The sequence below is a fragment of the Ceratotherium simum genome, chromosome 5 (genome assembly GCF_057802395.1).
Source record: "Ceratotherium simum simum isolate JZ-2026a chromosome 5, ASM5780239v1, whole genome shotgun sequence".
NCBI lineage: Eukaryota > Metazoa > Chordata > Mammalia > Perissodactyla > Rhinocerotidae > Ceratotherium > Ceratotherium simum.
In genome coordinates this window covers 30369602-30396597 of record NC_141904.1, presented here as the reverse complement: position 1 = coordinate 30396597, position 26996 = coordinate 30369602, and the positions used below count along the sequence as shown (strand labels likewise).

General features: G+C 38.5%; 1 protein-coding gene across 8 annotated transcripts in view; it reads right to left on the bottom strand.

Annotated features, from left to right (window-relative positions):
- Positions 1–26996, bottom strand: part of RARB (retinoic acid receptor beta) — a 704914-nt gene that overhangs the window by 361002 nt on the left and 316916 nt on the right. For all 8 annotated transcript variants that reach the window (XM_087430628.1, XM_087430624.1, XM_087430626.1 and 5 more), the window contains one exon: positions 9441–9896. In XM_087430628.1, coding sequence (XP_087286754.1) covers positions 9441–9618 — 178 coding nt within the window. In that variant the 5' untranslated portion in view covers positions 9619–9896. The remainder of the gene's footprint in view (positions 1–9440; positions 9897–26996) is intronic.

Here is a 26996-nt window from a genome sequence, read left to right as displayed (position 1 = left end):
AACCCTGCAGAGTTTTGAAGCTAAGGCTTTAAAATTAAGAGCAAAATAGATATTAAAGAAGGCATGTGGAGATCCAGAAAAGGAGTGGGAGGTTAGCATCTAAGGATAGAACCAAAAGAAAGCCAGAGGAATGGAGAGAAATTCATTTAAAAAAATTGTAAACATTTTGACTCATGACCATGAACTTGTAGCCACCAGAATCGAGAGAGATTGGCTATGAAGGAAAAAAATACTTTCCTGAAATATTATTCATTAGTTCAAGCCAAAGAAGCCACATAATGCAGGAAAAGAAAGTCATTGCAAGGATAAAATTATGAGAAAATAGTCAAATTACTAGATACTTCTAGAGGGGGAAAAGATCAAAAGCATAGTTTTTCCTTCTTCAGTGGCAGGAAGGTATAGTCCCCAGTTATAGTCCCTATTAGTTTCCTAGGACTGCTATAACAAATACCAGAAACAATTCTGGAGGCTAGAAGTCCAAAAGCAATGTGCCAGTAGGGTTGCTTCCTTCCGAAGGCCATGAGGGACAATCTGTTCCATGCCTCTCCTCTCGCTTCTGGTGGTTTGCTGGCAATCTTTGGCATTCCTTGTCTTGTGGCAGCAAAACTCCAATCTTCACATGGCATTCTCCCTGTGTCTCTATCTCTGTGTCCAAATTTCCTCTTCGTATAAGGACACAGTCATATTGGATTAGGGCCCACTCTAATGACTTCATCTTAACTTGATCATCTGAGAAGATCTTATTTCCAAGTAAAGTTACATTCATAGATACTGGACGTTAGGACTTCAACATCTTTTGGGGAAACACAATTCAACCCATAACGGTCCCATAAGTTTTTCCTGATAAATACTAAAATGACATCTTACTGAAGGTAGAATCTGACATGACACACAAGTGAGAACCAATCACTCTGACAGATTCACCCAGCAAACCATCAGAGAGACTCTGAGGTGCTTACTGCAATACCTAACACATATGTGTTAAATAAGTAATGAAAGAGTGGATTCATGAATAGCAATACATTTGATTCCCTTTTGTACACCTTGGGGACACTGGTTACACAGCAAGAAATGGAGGCAAGGGCTGGATGGTTCCTTGGTAACCCCACATGCCTTCCAAGATGGGACTCTCAAAACATTCTCCTACTTTCCATGGGTCTTCTGCATATGGCTTTTCCCAGCGCCATGCCCACTGTCCCACACCTTCCATAATCATTGGATTTGGTTTTGCAAACCCTTCCCTGTTCATTTCACTTATAAACTTTCTTCTTCTCCTCTCAACAGCTAGAACATTTACTTTCTAAGCAGTTTATTTGACACTGTTAGCCATTTCTTCACTGATTCACTCAGGTATTCATCCATCCATCCATTCATTCTAGTAATCTCAAACATTTTGGATGCAACGCTCCTTTTAGTAACATTTTTAATAACACCTGCTTTACTATTTCAAAGTGAAAGTCGTAGATAATATAGCCCACCTACACATACACTTTCAAAGAAGTTAATATAATGCCCTGACTGCAATTTCAAGGATGAATTCAAAGAAAGTAATTTATAATAAAATAATAGTTATTTCAATGTGTCAATGCTCAGGCATAAAGAAGTAGTAAGACGCTTGCCCCTATATGCAGAATTACAGTGAATGTTTTACCTACAAATGCAGATTGATAAGAACATGTGGTATTGGTGACTTAAATATGAAGGATAGCACTATCATCAGTAACATGATTTTCTGAAGTAGTGAATGACTCGTAGATACGTTCCAAACAAAACAATGATCAGCCTATTCTCGATTTACACAGCAATTATAGTCCTAAATAATTCAAGGTATAATAAAAGCATACAATATTTTGCCTTGATATGTAAAATGGAGTTATGGTTTAGGTTCACTTAATCATAATTTATTGGGGGGGGTTCTTAAGATGAATGTCTGGTGAGACATTGGGAAGTCATGAAGATGTAAGTTAATTCTTTATTATTTGCAACTATTGTGTACAGCGCAGGCCATTCAGCCTCCTAGCCCTTGTCCACTGAATGTCTATAAGTGCTGCCAATCATTGTGACATCCAAAAGCACATCCACAAATTTCCAAAATCCCCCACATCAGCAAGAACCACTGATTCAGTCATTCCACAAACCTTAAATGAGTTTCCACCGTGTGCCAAGCATCAGGTTAACAGATGAGCAGAGGAGGAAAAGCTACAAAAACAACTACAGACAGCAGAATAGGACTTGGATAGTAAATCCAAGTATGCACAGTGGGTGCGTGGGTGGGAGGGGAAGTTACAAGCTTCACAGAATCAGGGCCTCAGAGGGCAGAGAATAATCAGGATTTTAGATCTAAATGGTTTTAGGTGATTATGACTTCTCAGCCGGAGTCCAAGATCCTTGAAGACAGATGCAGTGTTTTAAAAAGCTTTGCATCGCCTTGTTATCCACAGCTGACATGGAGTTGTGAAAAGACTGGTTTTGGTCAGAGAAAGAAGGGTTCAAATCCAGTCCCACCATTTTTATCTGAGCAACTGTAGGAAAGTTGGTTATCGGGGTCTTTGTTTCTCTATTTCTCTTTTACAGCTGGCAGATAGAGGTAACACGTGTAGCTCAATAAATAAATGGTTGTAACTTTTACTAGTCTCATGGCGAAGTTAAAACAAAAACAAAAACAATGAGAGTTGATGGTATCAGCTGGCCATTGGTGGGTCTGGTGGACTCAAGTTCTTAGAGGTGGCCTGGAACTCAAATAACAGGATTAAGTAGATTTTCTGTCTTTCTCCTGTCTCTCTCTCTCTCTCTCTCTCTCTCTCTCTCTCGTTTGCTCCCTCCCTCCCTCTCTCTCTGCCCACCCTTTCTTTCCAGTTCAAATTACCTGGAATCATTCAAATATCAGAGGGAGCCAAAGCAGAAAAACAGAGAAGACAGACAGACTAGGGTGTTATACATTTAATGACACAGAATAATTTGCCAGAGCCTCTGTGGGACTGCCTGAGATACATCCTGAAGAAGGCTCAGAGGGTGGCCACCTGGTGGTAATTCTACCTGTCCTCATGTCCATCGACCTGTATGGAGATTAATCTCCCATCCTTCAAGGACATCTGAAAGGATTTTTTATTGTTGGGACCAAAATAGTGCATCTGAAATGTATAGGAGCTCTAGATTGATGAATTCATGAAGACAGAAATTTGGAACACAAGGGAGGCCTCATATCTCATAGCCAACTCAGAGCTATTGTGGTGATTCCAATTTTTAGAGGATCAATTTTCGTGATGTCAAAAATGCTCTTTTTAAATGTATGTTTAATTTAACTACCTAATAAATAGAGTATCTAAAGGAATTCTAATATGAAGTCTAAGCCATTACTCTCTCTCTGTTTTCTCCATTCTCGGTCTCTTTTTGGTATACATTCTTTCAATATAATCATTGGCAGGACTAACTTAGAGGTAAATCCATTCCTATTTTTATGATCGCCTCCATGGACTGAAAGCGTATTTTTATTCAATAACACACTTCCAGAGTTCAGATTCTCCTTTGGGCATTGCAGTTAATTTGATGAAATTGAACAATAATTTTTGTTTCTAATTTATGTTCACATATTCTTGATCCCTTTGGGGTAAGGTTCAACAAACAGAATGAACTCAGCTCCTCATTAGAACCATTCAAAGGATTACATGTTGTACTCAAGCAGAGTCTGGGGAAATTGTAGAGACATCAAGAAGAAGACACAAAGATTCCTTTGTTATTGAGGAAGAGAGGCCCTGCACTCAAGTAATCAATACCTGTCCACCCTTACATAATACACACGTGGCTCTGGGCCTACACAAGACCACTAAACCTGTTAAATCATGCCAAAAGCATAAACTCTATTTCTAAAACATTCAGGTAAAAGCCTTTGACATCCCTAAGCCTCAGAACTTCAGAAATATCCCATGACCAAAGGCAGATGAAATGGGCAAAATTGTTATAACTGAGTTTACTCAAATTCCTAAGAAGGTTCTTTTACTTTCTTTTACCATATTTTATTTGGCTTAAAGAATGTGAAGGATACATATCTATATAGACCATACTATTATGTGCGGCATTCACTAAATACCAACAATATACTAAGTCCCTAGCATCTTAAAATTAGATGTGATCCCTGTCCAGTGGGATCATTGTGTATGTTTAAGGACAAATATAACTCACAGTAGAAAGAAGACAAGACTACAGAGCAAAGGGTGATGGATAACAGGAATTAATGAGTTGGTTTTAGTTACCATCAATCTGCATGTATTTAAAACAGGATCAACACCCTCTGGTCCAACTGTCCTTAAAATGCAATAAGGAATTCCAATCTGGCCGCACACCTGCTTTAGACAAGTTAGGTAAAAATGCTCCTCTTAGTTTAAGAGAACATATAGAAATAAGGCTCATTTTATGTCCTGTCATTGGTAATTCTGAGACTCACAGTCTGTCTCTCCAGAAGGTTGAGATTTTTTATAGCTAATACCTTATTTTGTGATTTTTGACAGGAGGGCACTTTCTAATCATTAAAGAGGCAGGAAAAAAAAACCTCTCGTTTTAAGAAGCTGGAGTTAAAATGAGATCATTTTGAGAAAGGCTCTGAAGCCAAAACTTTTAACAATATTTTCCAGCTTACAACAACCCATAAAAAAGCACATGTGCAGCAATAAAACAGAACAATCAGCCATGAAAAGAACATAAAGAGAGACAGACAGACAGTTGTCCAACTTTGACAGAGAGCTCTGGAGCATTAAATTTTGAGTGTTCCCTGGCACAGCACATCGGGCTCTCCGCCTGTTGGAAGTCATGCTTGTTTGGAAACGACAAGCTCTCTACACATAGGACAGAGCTGAGCAGAGCCATCTGTGGTGACTCCCTGACTATGGGGTCTACCTTCAACTCCCCATTTTGATGAAAAATGATAGCTGCTCCACAGTAGCTGGTGAAACTTAAGAGGCTGTGAGGTCCTTTAAATGTTCTTCATCTCCAAGGACTCTCTGAAGCATGGTGGGAAGGAGAGACCCACGGTGGAGCTGTGGGATTGAAGGGTTAAATTGGCCTCATTGCCCAACACATTGGGAAAGGCATGCACTTTGGGATCCCAAGATTTGGGCTTGGAATTTGGCTCTAACATGAACTAGCTGTGTAAGCTCTTTACTTTCTCTGAATATCGTGATCTTTATCTGTAAAATGGCACTGCTGCTAATGGCCTGGCAACAATATTAGGAGGCTATTAAAAAAGATTAAGAATGACATACAATAAATGCTCAGTGGATTATCTAGGAGGTGCTTCGATACATGGTAGTTTTTCTTAGTATTTATTTTAACTTCCTCTTTTCTTATGTGTTTCTTGATTTCTAAGCTTATAGAGATTCCATGATGTAAGAATTAAGTCAGAATGCAAATGACATGCACCCATAGAAGATACTTTAAGTTCCCTTCTCTCCTACAAATATACATATATATATATCTACATTTTTTTTTCTTTAGGGTAGAAGGATCCGGAGAGCAGAATTTCTAAAAGGTGGTCATGTCTTTCCCTCTGAACTGTGAGTGATCACAAATGGTCATAGCAATAGCCAAGTACTCCATCCTGCAGAAGAACAGGGTCCACCACTGGCACAAACAAAGAAAAGACGGGCTAGTTCCTGCAAATGGCATGGGGACCAGGAGAAAATCTAAGCTATAATATATTGAATTATCATCTCCTAGAGTTGAAAAGGCCTTGGAGATGATCTGATTTCACCCCTTTATAGTACAACTTTTCTAATTTATACCCCACTTTTATCTTTAAAAGATTTGAATATGATTATTTCAAAAGACTATTCTTTAAATAAAAATATTTTATAGTTGGTGGAAGAGAAATTCAGAGAGGTTAAACGACTGTAAATAAGAGGTTGGGTCAAGGACATCTTTCTATGTGGACATGTACTGTAAGAAGTACTGTAAGAAGACAGAGGTTAAGTACACAGAGCTCAGGTTCTGGTCTAGGAGCACAGGCTGACCAGAGACCATCAGAAGTGAAAGGAGTGAAGAGTAAGTAGTGGGTGTAACAACAGTAGCTGCTGTGGAAATTGCTCTCACTTACTTTTGAGGTAGAAGGTTCTTGAGCCTTTATAATTACATGGTGCTGAAAGAACCTTGTTACAGGGGCAGGAGAAGTTATTCTTGCTGGCTAAGCTGCAGAATCTAGACACATACAGATTAAGAAAGAAACAGCAAATCCCATAGTTCAATGACACGACCCTTGTTATGGAGGTATTCCCCAACATGTTTGTTTCCTTTGCCTTCCAGATTAGCCAGCTTTTTCATCCAAGCATGTGTTTTGCTAGTTATTGAGACTTTATAGAATTCAGCTACCTCTCTAACTAATCTCAGTACATGAATAAAACTTTAAATTTATTTTCAGCCAAGAGAAAGTCTGTGTGTAAGTTTTAAGACCTTATCCTTGCTCTCTGGTCTTTCTAAACCACAGGCTGTAACAAAGACAACTTCCTAATTCAAGGGCCAACTAACAGACTGCATATTAACATTGGCTTCTTTTAAGGATTTTCATCTGAGTGGCTTTCATGTGCTTTGTCTCCAACAAGAAATAATAAAACAAGATATTAGCCAATGGTATGAAGTAAGCTAACTTTGAAGTTTCCCACCTGAACTTTCTGTACCTCGCCCTTCTTCTGCCCCCTTCTCCAGCCACCTTCCAAGGTACAGGTACCAGCACCCTCTCCCCAAGGTCCTCAGAAAAAAAAATGTAATCAGTTATTTACTCGCTTTTTGGTGACATGCAAACCCTGTCCTTCTAAAGGTGGAATCATACGAAACTGCCAATATTTGACTAATTTTATCTAAAAAATGGCAATTGCATTATGGTTCAATTTAGTAGTGATGGTATCTTGTGCTTTATTAGTAATTGTGAAATGAAATGAATAGCCTTGTATTTAGAGGTAAAGGAGACAGATATGATAGAGCCCAGCTCATTCAGAGTATAGGCTGAGCCACCGAGACTCAGATTAGGGGAAGGAATTAGCTGAGCTAATGTCACCAGTGAGAGACAGAGCCTGATTAGATTTCAGATTATTTGACTCCTATCCCAAAGCTCTTATCTCCATAGCAGGGATTGGCAAATTTTTCCTGTAAAGAGCAAGATAGTAAATATGTTTGGATTTGTGGGCTATATGGTCTCTATCATTGCAGCATGAAAGCAGCCATAGACAATATGTAAACAAATGAGTGTGGCTATGTTCCAATAAAACTTTATTTACAAAAACAGTTGGTGGGCTGCAGGCTGTAGTTTGCCAAGCTTTGTTCTATAGAAATTTTAGAACTAAAAATATCTGCAAACAGATGGGTGAGGGATTTGTATATTGAGAGTCTGTTCAAGTGTTCAGGGATGGTAATCCAGCATAAAGCTCTCACCCACCCTTTCATTTACTGTGCTCTGTATTTTCCTTAAAATCAGTAGCCAAAGAAGCCCAAAGTTGCTGGGATTTGCTGGTGGGCACCTAGGGGCTGCAGCTGCCTAAGAGTTTGCCTTCTGCAAGATTACATTACCCAGGATGGGAATAATACTTATGTCTTAACTCATTTGCTACATCTACAAAATATACCTCTGATCTGAGGAAGGAAAAGTGTCAGAAAGTGCTGTCCATTAGGGTGCCTGAGCTATGGAATTAGATACAGAAGCTCTTGGGTGACATTTTAATAGCTTTAACAATCATTTAGTCAGACACCTTCATGTGTTAACTAAAGTAACTTCATTATATCATATGCATGTTGAGTGAACAGGGTTTGAATTGGTACCCAGGTCAGCAACATATTTTGAATACAGGTACTCTTTCCACCTCTCCAGATAGCCAAGAAGCTACTTCAGCTGCATCTACTTTCAATTTGAACTTGAGAAGCATGGGAGAACGCTATTAAGCAATTTAAAAGACTTTATTGGTCACATACTCTGGCCAGAAATCCAAAACACGGAAGGGAAGAATTATAATCAGGTCATTTCAAGAAGGAAAATAAGTTAGTATATATCAGGCATGAAAATACTGTGATTATAACTGACATCCCCTCAGTGAGAGTTTGTTCGTCTATCTGTTCATCCATCTATCCAAACACCCAGACATCCAAATATCCTACTATTTTTTTTTAAATTTTTTGTTTATTGCAGTAACATTGGTTTATAACATTGTATAAATTTCAGGTGTACATCATTATACTTCTATTTCTGCATAGATTACATCATGTTCACCACTCAAATACTAATTACAACCCATCACCACACACATGTGCCGAATTATCCCTTTCGCCCTCCTCCCTCCCCCCTTCCCCTCTGGTAACCACCAAACCAATCTCTGTCTCTATGTGTTGTTTATTGTTGTTATTATCTGCTGCTGTTTTTGAAGGCACTGTACCATTGGCTGCAGGGTCCCGGGTAGGTGGAGCAAGCTCCCTGCTCCCAGTGAGCTAAAGATGCAGCAGGAGGAAGAAGTTAAGGCACAAAGACCACAATACAGAAAAATTAAGGCAGTACTTCAAAAGAAAAACCTCCAGGTGCCAAGCCAATATTTGGAGGCACTCCTTACAGAGCAGCAAAATGTGAAGCAATCACCAGGAAGAGCTCCTGTTAAGCTATGAACCTGAAAAAACTTGGAGAAGGTTCTGTGGATGCCTGACACAGCACAGTTGAATCAACGTGTCTGTTCACCTCCAGAGGCCAAACCAGGCAACCTGTTTTCAAAAGGTGGAAGTGTTCACTGGCTACCATAGTTTGACCTCAGACAGAACATTAGGAAGAAAAATCATATAATATGGGTGCTTTCTATGAGTAAGTCCTATCGGTCTTGAAGAATTCTAACTCGGACTACTTTTATCTTAGAGTACTTTATACCCAACATTTTAGAGAAGATTAGAGGTAAGAAACAGCTTAGTACAGAGTTAACAGTGGTCAAGGACATTTAAAATCCTTATGTGATATGAATTGGTAGCAAAGGTCCCTGGAAAGCTGAGAACAATTACAGATTTTATCTGTACCGAGGAAATGAGTAAGAGATCCAAAGACAGTCACACAACCAAAATCAATGTTAAATTCAGAATTATCATTAGTGATTTTGATGGTAACATCTCTTAATTCACTGTTAACATCATTTATTAAGTGGCCCATTTCTTCAGGTATATTGATCACATCTACTGATTACTTTTTGTGTTTATATTTTATGAAACAGAGCAAAAATATCAACGTGATTTTGAATGGAATAAATTCTAAAATTCATCATTTACCTGGTTTCAAATTATATTTCTGCTGATAGAACTAAAGGTACAATTCTAGACCAAGAGAAACCAACACCCAACAAAATGAGAACTCACCATGGATATGAATCATCCTGTTTTCTCAGGTCCATTGAGCCAATCAATCAAGAGAAAAGAGAGTGAATTCCAGTGGTACTTACTTGCAGGCGACGGGGTGCTGCATCCACTTGGAGGAGGGTGGCCATGAAGGCCATGGAGGGGAGGCAGGGAAAGGCCTCCAATGACCGGTGGAAAGAGCAATGGGTAAGGTGCAGCTGGATAGTGAGTCATGTGTCCATTCACTGCCGGGACAGGACATGCGTGGCTACTCGTGGTCATGTTTCAGGCCTCACTGAATGGAATGTGTTCTGGGGAGGGAACACATCACTCCAGGTCTTGAATCAAAGTTGGGGAGGTAAATTCAGAGCAAGAGTTGAGTCTGAGCTGTGTTCTGGGCCAACGGCAAGACGGTTCACCAGATGACCTTGCTTGTTCCCGGCGTGGTTCCTCCACCTCTCATTTTCCTATACTGATTACAGGAATGATGCCTTTTTTGTTCAGCTTCTCAGTTTAAGGCTGGGAAATACTATCACTTTAAAAGTCCAGGGTTGCTAATCCTGTAGGAAAAAAATATATACATATATCTCACATTCAAAAATATTTTCTTCTCTATCAAGTTATTATGTGAAAAATCTCTATTATTAATCTAGGACTCCTAATTCCCAGGTGTTATCTTACATTTACTACCTTAATTTTATTAAATTCTCACATTCTAATATAGAATAAAACTGACACAATTTCAAAATAAGCCTATCTGATTTTAAATAGCACCCCTCCCCAACCCAGTCATTCCCTAAATTCCTCACCCTGCTTAAGTTTTCTTCATGGCCCTTAAACAACTCGGTCCATTACATGTGGGAGTGTTTTTGTCTTTCTCCCCCAGTAGAATATACTCGCCAGGAAGGGAGAATTTCTCTGTTTTGTTAAGTTACATTTTAAACTCCTATAGGAGTACCTAATAGGCAACAGACGCTCAATAAATATTTGTCGAATGAATGAATGAAAATTTTTTTCTTGCTTCTTTTATAGAAATTGATTGTTTAATGTTATCCTTACCTATGTGCTTCCAAGATTTTACATATTTTATGTGAACAACTTTGGATTTTAATGTAGCCATATAGAATGACATACCCAACAAGATAAATATAATTGTGGGAGAAAACTATAAGCTAACGAAAGGTAAGAGATTCAGCCATTGAAGATGAGTGAAACATTTTATATCAATTTCTTATTGTCAAACAGTATACTTTCTTGTAAGAACCCTATCCATCCATCCATTGATCCATATAACTATCATCTATTTGTCTATCTGTTCAATCATCCATCTGTCAATCAAATCCTAACTTATTATTATGTGCCAGGTGTCGATGTAGGCTCTAGAGATATACAGCGTGGAGCGATGCTAATGTGGTTCCTGCTCTCATGGAGTTTCCAGTTTAACAGCTCTCAACCAAGGCCATATTGTTAAGGAGGGTTAAATTGCCCTGTTCCCCAAAAGGACGTGCCAGGGATGCAAAGAACCTAGAATTCCGTGAGACTGGGAATGGAAGAAGCCTAAAATAGATTCTAGGGTGGGCCGACTATGTACTTCATAGTTTCACTTTGGCCCTGATGACCAATATTCAGTAAAAGTCCCAAACTCTGGAGCCCATTGAATGGCAAGCCCTGAATGTGAACACATCTGGCACAAAATGAGAACAATCTCTCTAGGCTAGCATACAGTAGTTGTTAAGAGCATGATTCTAGAGCCAGACCGCCTAGGTTCAAATCATGGCTTTGCCCCTTGGACAATTATCTTACCTCTCAATACATCAGTTTTTATTGTAAAATGGGAATAATAATAGAATGTACTTCAGAGGGCTGTTGTGAGGATTAAATGAGGTAATACTGAAGGAAGAACAGTGCCTGGTGCAGAATAAACACCAGGTAAGTTTGTTATCAACATATGTGTTGTCTCATCAAATGATGTCCTTCTAAGAACAGGCTAGCTGCAATAGACAAGAGGCTTTGGGGTCAGGACAGGGAGGAGACCACATCACAGTAGTCCTAGGAAAAGCACAGTAGGACTAAAATTTTTATCATGGAAGTAAAGAAGAAAAGGTGGGATCTGGTAAAGTTGAGAACAAAGACTCATTAAGGCACAGTGATTTCTCAGTTTGTGAATTAGCCAGTTTGGTTATTACAAACCCTAAAATGTTCTAATCAATAACAACATCTATTTATGTGTTTACCATGTGTCAGGCACTTCACTTATGAGCTCTAAGCTCTAGCTCTTAGAACAGTCTTATAAGGTGGTTATTATCCTTATTTTCCAGATGAGCAAACTAAGTCTCAGTGATTTTAAATGACTTGCCCCCAATGTCACAGAGTCAGCCAGAATTTGCACGTAGCTCTGGCTGGTTCTACCACGTCTGATCTTTCCCCTCTACCATGCTATGCTTGTGTATACTGAGTGCCTGTGTCATCCTAGCTGTACCCTCCAGAGGAAAACGTCCACGAGCAGTTGTGATGTGAGTGGCTGTCCTCACTTGCATGACATTTTCCCCGGGGCCTTGAATCCCCGGCCTATTAATATTGAAAATGAACATCATCAACAGTGATACCATATGGTCCCAGGCTCTGGAGAGCTCCGCAGAACCTTACAAAGGAGTCTACATTCTGGGTTGGCTTATGTAACACATTTAACCCCAAAAGTGATGTCCCACCCACAATATCAATGTCCTTTTCAAACTTTCAAACTGCAACTTGTTTCGCTGATGAAAAGAAAGTAAATGGACTATTAGAGGTGAATGTTTTCAGTGCTGTCTCTTCTAAAAATCACACACCATCTAATATATTTAACACTTTTATTTTGTAGTTTGTAGCAAATTAATTAGAAAATAAACAATACCATTTAGTATTTGTTGCACTCCACTCAATTTGATTTTTAAGTCACACACACAAAGCCCAGCATTGTTATAAATGATCTTTTCTACCTCCATTAGACAAACTACCTCATTAACTGGTGGAGCTGACAGTTCAGCAAACCCACCCCCGCAGGGCACCATTCTTAGATTTTTAAAGCTGTTTGTTTGTTTTTACCAACCAGGGACTATTTCTACTCTCCATAATCCTTCATTTCTCTTTGCTTTCAAACACTGCAGATTTTTAGCATCTTGCCTGCCTGGTTGAAAGGTGTGGTATCATGGCTGGGATCTTTAAAAAAAAAAAAACTACTTATACTGATAATAGGCAAAAGAAAAAAAAAATCAATGCGTCGAGAAAATTCTGTTACGTTGGTGGAAAATTGTCTGAACAGTCACTGGGTCTATGTTCACATATGTGACTGATTAAGGCTGTTCCTGGAAGCAGAAAATTTCCTTTGTTTCAGGCTTTTAGAAAAAAAGATGGTCACTGGCATTAGCACTGCTTTTTTTCTTCATGCCTGATTTGAGTTTGGGCTCATTCGGGCTCTCTCCCTCACCACCTGAGGCAAAGCAAACAGGAGCTGGGGTGGAAGAGAGGAAGGAAGTGGGGCCTGGGTCAGGAGGTCTTAGATCCACAACCCATGAGACTCCCTGGGTATCAGTTTCGTCATCTGCGAAAGGGGCCAAGGGAAGAGGAGCAGGTTTTAAATCAAATTTCTTAAACTGTGCTGTGCAGAAAATACGTGTTTTACAAGAAGATATTAAATGAAAAAAATGCTGAAAATAATATTTTAGAGGAGAAAATTAAAAAAAAGGATTTTTAAATAACTCTTTGCATAGTTGATGTTATGCAATAATCTGCCTTTGATATATAGTGGAATGACAGGAGGGAGCATGATAGGTCTACCTATCAATCACTTGGATGATGTGTGCCCAGGCAGTGACAGACGTCTCTGGAATTGTTAACATCTATGCCTGTATCTGTAAGATCTTATTATTAATAAAACAGTATATTTTCTCCAGTTTAATTCGTTAATGTTTTTGTTCCATTAAAAAGTCTTTCAAAAATTACATTTTAATCATTTCTTGTCGCATTTAATTCACCAGAGGTTGTTTTTGTATTTATTTTCACCTAAATTTGCATGCAAGCTTATACTTCTAAACATTTAAAATTTATTTCATAAACATGATACTTACATACGATTTTTTAAAAAGTCAGGTAGTTCCTTTAGACCAGTGGTTCTCAAAGCAGAGTCCCTGAACCAGTAGCAGCAGCATCGCCTGGAAACTTGATAGAAATGCAGAGGCTCCAGGCCCCACCTGAGATCTCCGGAATCAGAAAGTCTGGGGTGGGCCTAGCAATCTGCGTTCTAAGGAGCCTTCCAGATGATTCTGATGCAACTAAAATTTGAGAACCACTGCTCTAGACGTGAGGTTGGCAAATTTCTTCTGTAAAAAAAGTAAATACTTTAGACTGCAGGCCATACAGTCTCTGTCACAACCACTCAACTCTGTTTTTGTACCAACTTCTTGTGGCACGAAAGCAGCCACAGACAATCCATGAATGAGTGGGCTTGGTTGTGTTCCAATAAAACATTATTTACAAAAACAAGCAGCCTGCCAAATTTGGCCCATGGGCCATGGCTTGCTGATCCCTGCTTTAGATTAATTAAAAAAACCCAGCAGTCCACTTTCCCCATTCTTAAGTTCCCCTCCCTACAAGCAACTACTTGAAACTATTTTAGCTGGGCTTTTTTCTGTTACTTATATTTCTAGATAATGTACTTAAACTATTTTTTTCATAATTTTGTGAAATTTTCTTTACTATCTATCGGTTTCTACTATAAATGATTTATCTCTCTTAGGCTATTGCCCATACATATAAAACTCTGTCTGCCCCTCATACTTCCACCATAATTTCATCATAATTTTTAAAATGAAAATCATTTATATTATATTTACATAATTATGACTAGACAAATATTGTTATGGCTGAGCCACATGATGTACTGTATTTACAGTTCTTTTCTTATAAAATTTTATGGTTTTCCTGGAGTTAGTAATTGCTTTGTTTATATAATTTGATTACTTTTCTTTGTATCTATGAATAATTCTTTCCCAAGTCTCTGACAATTTTGCCAGACATGTCATATTATATATGAGTTCCATAATTGGAGACATTTGTCACACTCCATGGCTGATTGGCTATTTCCTAGTCTCATGCATAGATGTCAAACCAGAACTTTCTATTATCACTTTTCTCTTTTTTCAGAACCCCTGTTTTCTGGATCTCAAGTCTTCCTCCTTCTTGGTTTACTCTGCCTAGGTGGCTTTTTTCCTAAGATCTTTCTGAGAAATGGTGCATGGGAGGTAAATTTTTTGAGACTTTGCCTGTATAAAAACATATTTATGCTACACTTAACACTTGTTTGATAGTTTGGTTAGGTATAAAATTGTGGATTAAAAATAACTTTAAATTAGAATTTTAAGTGTATTGCATTACTTTTTCAAGCTTTCTACATTGCTTTGGAAATTTCTAATGCTATTCTGATTTTGGATCCTTTATGTGTGGCATTTTTCCTCTTCTGGAAGCCTTTATAACCTTTTCTTTATCCCCCATGGATCTTTTTTCCTACATTGTGCTAGAAACCTGGTAGAGGTCTTCGATCTGATGACTCATGTCCTTCTGTTAGGGAAAATTTTATTTTATACTTCCTTTGATAATATCTTAACATATTTTGTCCTTTCCTTTTGGAAATATTATTTAGATAGTGGACCTTCTGAATTGGCTCCCTAATTTTATTTTCTCTCATATTCTACTTCTTCATCCATTTGTTCTACTTTCTGCCAGATATCCTCACTTTTAACTTCTAATTACACTCTATTGAATTTTATATTCATGCGACTATATTTTTAACATCCAAGAGTTTTTCTTGTTTTTTCTTCTTTATTTGTGCATTTTGCCTTTTGTCATGAATGCCTTATCTTTTCTGAATGCCTTTTGGGATATTAAAAATAGTTCTTTTTAATATCTTATTCTGCACTTTACATTGTCTATTTCTTTTCACTTTTTTTCTGTCGTTTTATTTCCTTTAATGTTACATGCATTTCCCAATTATATTGTCTGCTCAATTCTAGCCCCATCTGTCTATATCTAAAAGGGAAAACGTAGTCAAGCTCTGGATTCGTGAGAAAACCTTGTCAAATGGGTGAGTTTCATGAAAAAGCAATCTAACTGGGGTATTTCTTTGTGGGATTCCCCAAATGTTATATTTATTGGCTTTTTATTTGGGGCTTGAATAGTAGTAGCATATGCCACCCCAAAATATGACTGTAGGACTTTAGGATATGCCACCCCAAAATATGCTGCTTTGGTATATTGACTATTTTGAGCTATAGGCACTCGGAAACCAGTAAAAGCAGGAAGAGGCTTTCTCTGAACTCTCCTTATCTGCGTAAAGACAGTCTTCCAAAAGGAACACAGTTGTCATAAATCCCCTCCTTGGGAGTTTCATCAACTAGCCAAGACTGACTCTAGATAGGAGACTAGAAGTCAACACCACACCCAGATAAACTTTGTCACAAATTATCGTATCTCCCATCTATTCTTCTAAGGGCCCACACATCTTTCTTAAAACTCATTTACTCTCTCCTAAGAGGCTGCAATCCCCCTCCCCTTTCCCTATTAAGATGGTATTTAATCCTGAATTCTAAGCCATTTCATGGAGTTACTCATTTTTGTCTGGGTATTTCCCATGTATACATGAGGTATACATGTTAATAAACTTTTGTTGTTTTTCTCTTGTTCATCTGTCTTTTATTACGGGGGTTCTCAGCCAAGAACTCAGAATTGTAGAGGGAAAATTATTTTTCCTCCCCTCCTTGGTAACTTGATTGAGAAATCCTCTACGATTCTGCCCAGGATAGGGAGGAAAGAAAAAGCCTTACCAAAAAGACTTCCGGTAGTTGAATGGAGAAATGAGGCCGGGTCTGCTGCTGGGCTTACTATCAAATGGGTAATCACCAGGACATAACAGGTGGAGCAGCAGGTTTAACTGCTCCTTGTTCATAACTTCAACCAATCTTCCTATTGCAATCATCACTTCCACCTTTCAGGATAACTGGTACCTCTACTCTTGTGGACTGTCCAAAATCCTACAGCCATCTATCTCCTTGCTTCTCCTTTGCATCTCCTTCTTTAGTATTTAGCAATCTGCTTTCTGTATTTTTCTAATTTATTCATTACTGCCCTTCTACTTTCCATCTTCAAAAAAAGTTGTTGCCATTTCTTGTCTGCAATTAGCATCACTCATATTCTTGTTAACTTTAATGATTCATACTTTTTTACATCCCTTTGCTGTCACTTTAGTAGAGATTAGGGAGGGGATAGGGAAAAATGCATGTCATTAATCCATTATATTTCACTAGAAATTCATTAAATGAAAAAAAGATGGATCAGAAGAATTAACATAGTTAAAATGTCCATAGTCCCTAAAGCAATCTACAGATTCAACGCAATCTGTATCAAACTCCCAGTGACATTTTTCGTGGAAATAGAACAAAGAATCCTAAAATTTATATGGAACAACAAGGACTCCAAATAGCCAAAGCAATCCTGAGAAAAAAGAACAAAGCTGAAGGTATCAGACTCTCTGATTCCAAAATATACTACAAAGCTATAGTAATCAAAACAGTATGGTACTGGCAGAAAAACAGACACATAGATCAATGGAACAGAATTGAGAGCCCCAAAATGAAACCATGTATCTATGGACAGCTAATTTTCAACAAGGGAGCCAAGAACATACAACGGAGAAAGGAAAGTCTCTTCAATAAATGGTATTGGAAAACTGGACAGCCATAGGAAAAAAAATGAAGGTAGATCATTATCTCACACCATACACAAAAATTAACTCAAAATGGATTAAAGACTTGAATGTAAGATCTGAAACCACAAAACTCCTAGAAGAAAACATAGGCAGTACACTCTTTGGCATTGGTCTTAGAAGCATATTTTTGAATACCATGTCTATTCAGGCAAGGGAAACAAAAGGAAAAATAAACAAATAGGACTACATGAGACTAAAAAGCTTCTGCAAGGTAAAGGAAACCATGAACAAAAGGAAAAGACAACCCATCAAGTGGCAGAAGATATTTGCAAATTATATATCCGGCAAGGGATTAGTTTCCAAAATATATATAGAAACAACAAAAAAAATAAACAACCCAATTAAAAAATGGGCAAAGGATCTGAACAGACATTTTCTGAAAGAAGATATACAGATGGCCAACAGGCACATGAAAAGTTACTCAACATCACTAATTATCAGGGAAATGCAAATCAAAACTACAATGAGATATCACCTCACACCTGTCAGAATGGCTATTATCAAAAAGACAGGAAATAACAAGCGTTGGAGTGGATGGGAGTAAAAGGAATCCTCATACACTGCTGGTGGGAATGTAAATTGGTGCAGCCACTGTGGCAACAGTATGAAGGTTCCTCAAAAAATTAAAAATGGAATTACCATATGTTCCAGCTATCCCACTTCTGGGTATTTATTCAAAGAACATGAAAATACTCATGCGAAAAGATATTTTCACCCCCGTGTTTATTGCAGCATTATTCACAATAGCCAAGATTTGGAAACAACCTAAGTGCTCATCAATGGATGGATGGATAAAGAAGATGTGGTATATATACACAATGGAATACTACTCTGCCATAAAAAAAGATGGAATCTTGCCATTTGCAACAATATGGATGGACCTTGAGGGTACTATACTAAGCAAAATAAGTCAGACAGAGAAAGTCAAATACCGTATGATTTCACTTACAAGTAGAAGATAAAAACAGCAACAATAACAAACAAACAGACACAGAGATTAGATTAGTGGTTACCAGAGGGGAAAGGGGGAGGGAGGAAGGAAGAGGGACAAAAGGGACATAGGGCACATGTGTACAGTGATGGATGGTAATTAGTCTTTGGGTGGTGCACATGATGTAGTCTACACAGAAATCAAAATATAACGATGTACACCTGAAATTTATATAATGTTATAAACCAATGTTACCTCAATTAAAAGAAAAAAAAAGTAACCTGTGGTTAAATAAGTTTGAGAAACCTAAACTGGATTATTCTTTATCCTTTACAGCTCTAAATCCCTTCTATGAAGGGAGGAGTTAAAGAATAATCTATGATGAAAAGGTTCACTCAAGACCCCAGCTGAGATAAGGTTAATTCAGTCAATGTCTAAATTGTTATTCCTGTGTGGCAAGCGAAAGACAGTAATGGCTCCAATTTGAAACCGAACCAAAAAAGTGAGATTTGACCTGCCATCATGGACACACCGTGAGCCTGTGTGAAACGTCTTCTACTAATAAATAAATAAAATAAAGATAGGATTTGACCTGCCTTAGCCATGCACCTCCAGGCATATTATTAGAAATGCCATTTAATGGATTGATGACTCAGTATGCTCTTTCTTTAAGACAGAAGGCTGGAGAGAGGACTTTTGTTAGAGTCTGCCTTGAGACACAGGAGCCAAACACTTTAACATGGTGAGAAGTGTTAATTTTACACTGCAGTGCCTTCAAGTATAATCCAAGCAACAAAACAGATAAGACTTTTTGAGAAAACACTGTATTCATTTCCTTCTACTGCAATTTAATGGCACCATGGCTGATGTGGCTAACATAAAAAACAGGAAGAAGTGAACAAAAGCTAGATTTTTTAAATGTCTTGTGATGAAGCACAGAAACTCTTCTGTATTTCTTCAGCTGATTTAGAATTTGCTGTGGAGAAATCTTTGGTTCAACAGATAATACATGCATATTTCTTTTTCCAGTATATTTTAGCTCAAACCTCCCTATTTATTTAAGGCATTGGTTCCAGGTAATGCCACTTAAAATTTCTCAAATGCATTCAGCCAAATACCTGTTTTCAGCAAAAATGCCAAACTCAGCACAAATCCTGTCAGTTGCTTTCACTGCTGTTCTTGATAGAAAAGAAACATGGCTGTAAAGAAGTCAGTTTTGCATGCCTGGTAGTTTCGCAGCCTTTCTTATATCCACCATCTTCATCATAAATGTCACTGATAAAATTATGTTCAACTTAAACCAATGGGAAACCACAATGAGTAACTTGAATTTGGCCAAGAAGGGATATTTTTTACCTCCTTTGAATTTAATTTGAGAATGAAAGAGATAGAAGACAGTCATTTAGAGGAAATAATGCAAAGGAGTCCCTTAGACCACAAGTGAGCAGAGAGGGAAAACTGAATCACTCCTCTGCATCGGGAGGAGGTCATTTGACACATTAAAGACCTATTTTTAAAAGCATATTCAAAATGTTCCTATATTCCTTTTTAGGCCATTTTTATAAGATTCCATCTGTTAAAGAAATACAACATGAAAATATGACTTTCAGAAAATAACAGGCAGAAATACACAGACATTAGACTGTATAAAACTCTAAGGTTTTAATTTCAGACATTATGGGAATAGTAATGTGAGATTTTAGAGAGTCAACACTCCACCCGAATTTGCTATATATGCTGCTAGCATTGCACACACCTCCTGAAGAGTCAGCTTTCACCTAAGGTCTTTTCACATAGATTCCAAAACATAATTAATAGAGTATGTATTCCACCAAATGTCTGCTGGGACCATTGCTTGTTTTTGAGGAAAGCAGCAGTGGGCATCTCCTTGTACAATAGTTTCCATGCTTTCTATCAGGGAATCCTGCCAAGCCAAGCAGAATGACTGGACTACAGTTTAGTTTTCAAGGGAAAATCAGTCATCTATGGGCTGGTCAGTGGCCTATGAGGTAGGCTAGAAGAAGCAGTCTTCCCAATGAGAATCTCTGTAATCGATGGTGACCTGCCTATCCTATCCAAGTCTTACTATTGTTTGGTTTTGAGTGCTCTTCACACAAAGAAAGACAGAGAGAGAAAACTGGCATACAAATGGGAAGAAATACAGCAAAGTAAGTTGGTAGAAGTCATGAGGCTACCAGGAGTGAGCAAGAGACATGAGACAGAGAGAAGCATAGAACCAAGGTATTGGTAAAAATAGATAAAATGAGTCACAATAGCTACAATTATGCTTACAAAGTTGGCTTTAGCAACAAGACCAGCATTTCAAATTTTGTGAGGCCTGAAACTTCAAATGTTCAACTGTTCTGTATTTTTCCTCATGTATCTTATCTTTACAACAAACTCTACAATTATATCTCTAGGCTTTAGATCCCAGAAGAACCTTACTAGCCCAGTACTTAACTCTGCCCTTTTTGGAAGGATAAAGTGGCCCATCTTCAGTTGACTATGATAATAGATCACTGATGAAATGTCAATCTGCATGTTGAGATTAAGACTGGCATAATCTTATCAAGTAGGATTTGTAAGTGTCCATTCATGAGTGGCACAGTCTTGGAAAAGAGCTAAAGAGACACAGTTGAGGTGCCTGGACCCTTGTAGTTTACAAGTAATATAGGGATTCTAAAAACAGGCATAGTGTATCTCGCTACAGTCAAACTCCATGTATGCATATCCATTGTTACTTGAAAATAAATTCATAGCACATTTCTTTCTTCATTTTGTAAAAGCAAACTTCCTACAATAGAAGTCATAATGGGGTCCCCAAAGCAGTGAATTTAAATAATAAGTATTTACTATTTATTAATATTTAAATATTACAACATGCTTATAACTTTTGAGAGTATATCTACTTTAGAAAGTGAGGGCTAACTGTAAATGTATTTTTAACAAATTTACACGCTTGCCTTTACAAAATCAAGACAACAAAAGAGCAAAAATTTTCAAGCATGTTTAGGTTATTTGGGTTGGTCAAATAAATGAAACAGTCACATGGTGTTCACCTTAATAAGGAATGGGGACTGTCAGTGCTGCCACAGAACATCCGGGCACTGTACCCATAGGTTACTCATGTCCACTCTAGGTCTACTAAGGTTCTGGCACTAATATTAGTCTCTCCACATATATGAAGCTGGTTAAGGGCACCTTAGGCACTTCTTGTGATTAGTAAGTGGGGTCTTGAATTACTCTTGCTGCCCTATATCCAGTGAACTATGAGTAGTATTTGGATACCCTCATTTGCAACAGTTTCTTAATTGGGGCAGGATTCCTGTCACTTGATCAGCTCCCCCCTTACTGCCCAGCACCTTGTGGCTGAGGTCAAGATGCTATACCCAGCTCTTGCCAGTTGCTTTCTCCCTAATGGAGAATTTGGAGTGATTCTTTCAAGGTGGAGGAAGGGGCCAAGAGCCAAGGAATACAGTCAGCCACTAGAAGTTGAAAATGGCAAGGAAACAAATTCTCTCCTCACAACCAGAAGGAGCTAACCCTGCTGACACCTTGACTTTAGCCCATTGAAACTGATTTTGGACTTCTGACCACCAGAGCTATAAGAGAATAAATCTCTGTGGTTTTAAACCACTAAGTTTGTGGTCATTTGTTATAGCAGCAACAGGAAACTAATACACCAGCCCACTCTGAGCCTTAAAGGATCTAGTCAAGAACATGAACCACAAACACTGACTTATTACTTATCCTGGTACCAGGAGCCAGTTTTGTCAAAATAGAATTTTTTTCCCTCTGGGAGAAAAACCCAATGTGTGGTATTGGTCAGGGAGAGAAACTTGAAGATGTTCTCCACTGGCCCCTAAAATTTCCTACAACACTGAAACAGAGATGAAGCACGGCAATATCAGTTCTATAGAAGATGTGGGCTCTCTAGAAGAGGTCGAGGGTCAGAGTAATGTCAAGAGAAGAGGCATGAGTGTGGTATCTTTGTTGGGAATGTACAACCATTCTTGAACAAGTGTTTAAAATGCTTATTTGACTATTTTGCCTTTCTGCTATGTCATGTGAAAATTGCACAAGGCCAGTAATTTATCTGCAGCCTCAGAGCTTCTCTGAAAATTGCCAGAGTCTAGACCTATGTGATAGAGCTGCTTACCCTGAAATGGATATGATGGAGGCACTTAAAGGAAAGAATGAGAGGATTCGCGCATGCACATGTGTTTGTAGAGAGACTCTAGAACAAAAATAGCAAACTTCAGTAATTTTTTGTTTGTTTCTGTTTTTATTAAGGATTTACTTCACTGTCTTCATTGTTCTACCAATGGTTCTCAAGAGACTTGGAAGCAGAGGAAAGAAAAGGTGGCAACCTCTTTCCCACAAATGAAGATGTGTTTGAAGAATCTCTTCTTATTCTATTTGGGAGAAAAAAAGATAGTACTAGAAGAAAAATAAAACATTTAACCTCACTTGAACACTAAAGTTTGGTTCCCCACATGAGGGAACAGCTTATTTCCTTTTTAAGTCATCCCAATGCTTTCTTCTTCCTAAGGTTGCCAGTTTTGCTGTGTGATCCCAAATCCCATCACAGGACCCCCTCTCTGCCTCTCCATCTTTGTCAGAAAGACCTCTAGAAGATGGTTGGCAGATCAAATATGATAAGTCTTGAAACTGCTTTGCTTACCTCATCTGAATGAAAACATGTATGCAACATGGATAAAACGTAAAATCAATATAAGAGATCTACCAGAATGTACTTGTAAGTGGAACTTTTCCTTCAAGGCAGTCATAGTAAGTGGCTCAACAACTTATTTGGATTATGCTGATATTACTCAAGATACTGTTGGAACATCTTTTTGGGAAAGACCACCACTAAAGGTAATGTGGCAGAGACATTGCTTTTGAAGGAGTTCAGAACAAGCCATCCCAAAATGCACCACCTTGGCAGGTGGATTGTTTTGAGCTAAAGGCAATCAAGACCCAGCAGACTCAAGAAAAACTCTTACCTCTCCCTCAACTACCTGAAAGAATTTAGATAGGGGGCCTGGACCAGAAAGAGAGCTATTACCAGAGATTACTTTTATCTGAAAGAGTTATCTGTATGGCAGAGCAAGCATCTAATTACTAAACATCTGCTTTTCTTATCGCCCTGTGAATTATTCTTCTCCCCTTTGAAGCCCCAGGCCCCTATCCCATTCCTTAGCTCAGAATGACATATAAATCTTAACTGCCCAACTTGTCCTTGGGTCTCATTGTCTTTGTGGGCCTCCCGTACATACTTAATTAAATTAGTTTTTCTTCTGTTAATCTGTGTTATGTTAATTTATTACTAGACCAGCCAAAAGAAGCTAGAAAGTCGAGAAAAATTTTTATTCTCCTACACTCTGTTCTTGCCAAATCCCATTTGCTTTTCCTTCCAGCCACACAGCCAGACAGTATTTCTCAACTTCCCCTGCAATTAGGTGGGAGCATGAGACTGAGCTCTGGCTGGTGCAGTGTGAGTGAACATGATGTGTGCCACTGCTGGGCCTGGTTCCTCAAACCTCCTCTCTTTTCTCTCAATTGCTGGCTGGATGCATAGGGTCCAGTACAGAACTCTGACAGCCTACCAGATAGCAGAGCCACCACATGGCAGGAGCCTGGGTCCCTGAATGGCTGTGTGGAGCAGACCTATTGACCTGCACTGGATTGTGACATTAGTGAGAAATAAATTGGTAAGGCACTAAAATTTGGAAGTGTATGTTATAGCTAGACTGACAAAGTCATTAATCATATAAAAATAATCACCTCATGAGTTTATATTTGCACTTCCATTTTTAATTCCCAAATCTTCCATGCCCCTATTGACTAGACTTGCTTCTGAAATTATATTTTTAAAACAAATCTATCCCAAGGATAAAAAGTGGCCACCTCAAGAAACTAATGCTTGTTACAAAGGCAATTAAAAAGAATTCCAAAGACACTTTGATTATTAGTACCACTACTGAAATAAGTCTATAGCTTCTCCAAGGATCATCTTTGAAACCAACAGCACTCATGTAAATATGTAACAGAGTTTATAAGGGATTGTAACATAGTAAGAATTCAAGCCATGGGATTAGTATAAAAGAATATTTTCAAATGATTACCATTTTAATAATCATGGTATTCTAATAATTGAAGCATGGTTTGGTTTTATGTATGCCATAAAGTAATGGTGTGAACACCTGGTGAAACTATGGTAGCCCAGTCCCCCAGATAAAGATAGGAGAAGAGAGGTTTGTAAGAAAATATAGCAGTATTATCTTGACAGCTTGGCTGGTAATACGTGAGCTGTAATGTTTTTTAGTTGTTCATGTGTTTGGGCAGGAAATTATGTTTAAAGTATTTAACTTCAGTTGTGCAAATATCATATGATGGGGTAAAATGCCATGTATCAACTGTTACATTCTTTTTTTTTTTTTTTTTTGCTTGAGGAAGATTCGCCCTGAGCTAACATCTGTGCCAATCTCCCTCTATTTTGTACATAGGTTGCTGCCACAGCATGGCCACCGATAAGTGGTATAAGTCCGCACCTGGGAACTGAACCAGAGCCGCTGAAGTGGAGTGTGCCGAACTTAACCACTAGGCCACGGGGCTGGCCCCCTCAACTGTTACATTCTTTCAAAGTCAAGATATCCACATTTTGGACTTTCAAAAGTCTGCTGCATTAGTTCTGACGTGTTTGATTAAAACTGGTAGGCGCATTACTTTTTGAACCCACATCTCGCAAATAAACAAGTGAATCTTATTCTAGGAATCAAGTGATAACAAAGTAATGCTAGAGGCAAAGGGTGAAGTTGCAATTTTATTAAGTCTCAGTTTCCTGATTTATAAAATGGGGATAACAACCGTACATAACTCACAAGTTTGTGACAAGGATAAAATGAATGTATGTAAAGTACTCAGAACTATGCCTGGCACCCAGAAAGCAGTAGTTATTCTTTTTTTTCTTTTTATTTTCTTTTCTTTTTTTTTTTTTTTGTGAGGAAGATTAGCCCTGAGCTAACATCTGTTGCCAATCCTCCTCTTTTTGCTGAGGAAGACTGGCCCTGGGCTAACATCCATGCCCATCTTCCTCCATTTTATATGGGATGCCGCCACAGCATGGCCTGACAAGCATTGCGTCCGTGTGCTCCCAGGATCCGAACCCGGGGCTGCTGCAGTGGAGTGCGCGCACTTAACCACTATGCCCTGGGGCCGGCCTCAGCACTAGTTATTCTTAATATTGCTGAGTCCATGAAAATGCCTGATAACTTTAAGCATATTTGATTAATTAAGTCAGAACAGAACACTTTTTCTCCGTATTTATTTTTTGGAAATAATCTATTGTCTCCTATATTACTTATCTGTCCATCTATTTATATCAGATATATACTTAAATACATACACACACATTCTTTTATAAAAATCAAATTTCTTGACTTAAAAAAGTCAGTGTAGGAAATTTCCTAAGGAAATGACAAATGTATGAAAATGGTCATTATTTCCTACCGACTGATTTTACAAGCGTCTGCCACACTCTATAGCCAGACTGGCTCCACCATTTCTGCCGGCCAGCTAGCTAGGAGTTCAGCTGGGAGGCCTGCCACATTCTTAACTATTGTGTCACTCCAGCAATCTGTAAGAGACAGCACCTCTTTTACTCCTGTTCTCGTTAAGACTCATCCTGTTTCTCTATTGCTTAAACCGTATTTTCAGGAGGAAAAAAATTCAGCCTAAAAATTCCTCTGGGCCAAAACACAGCCTTGGGAATCTTATGCTAAGAGGGAATCAAAAAATCTGTCTGAGGCACTTTTTGAATCTGTTGTAGGGATGAGAGCATTTCCATTTAGAGTCTGTGCATATTTTTTATAACTGTTTAATTCTCTCTTTGTGGGCAAGCACTTAAAAATCAAAATAAAAAATTAAGTGAAAACTCGAAATGTCTTTTTTTTGCAATTGGTTCCAGAATCTATGCGATTGGAGTCACTTAAAAGGGAGGGAAATTAATAGTGAGAAAGCTCGCACTGGTGGTGTGAATGAATGGCCACATTTCCATGACATTTTACTGCATCTTCTCAAACAGATGGGATTCCAGGGCTAACCGGCCTCTGTTGAGATGAATGACATTCCACAACTATTAGTACATTGGCATAGAAATGGCCGGATTCGGTTGCAGAGGCATTCTTACAGAAACAAAGAAGATCACAAAGCTATCCTGTCCCCCTGCCCATCAATGCAGACCCATTTGTTATCAAATCCCATTCATTCAAGCTAAAGCTACATTCAATATCAGATGACACTCTTCAGGCACCGCATGGAAATACTGAGGATTTGATCAGCTATTAACTACTATTGATGCTGATGTGGCTGGTTTGGCTACAGAAGACCAAATAGCACTCTCACAGTGGTGATACAAGCCAAAAAAGCGCCAGGCAAAAATCAAACACGCAAAGAAAAAGCAGACTCACCGATAAGCAAATGGACTAAGGCCTCCTGTGTTGGCAAAGGTCACCCAAGACATTGAAATTTAATGAAGGGGGTTTTAAGTTAAAGAAAACAGGCAAGCACCAGGGAACCACCATGTAAAAAGGCTGGGGACCAATGCCCCCTCTCCTATAGAAAGAAGCCAGCATGGGGTATGCTTTGCAGATGGACTGGGGTAGCGCACAGGCTGCAGAGCACATCTGGCACACAGGTGTATGGCCTTGTATTCCTAAACCAGCCATCAACAATCATGTGCAAAGAGTCCTATTGCTATTTGGGGTGGAAAGCAAGAGGAATTGTAGCTGAGGGATCATAATTGCTTTTCAAAAAAAAAAAACGTGTATGGGTCCCTGCCAAAACATTCTTCCTCTAGCAGATTATATTTTTAATCCACCTACTTAATTAACTAGCTCCTCAGTGGATCAAATGATATTAGTGAGTTAG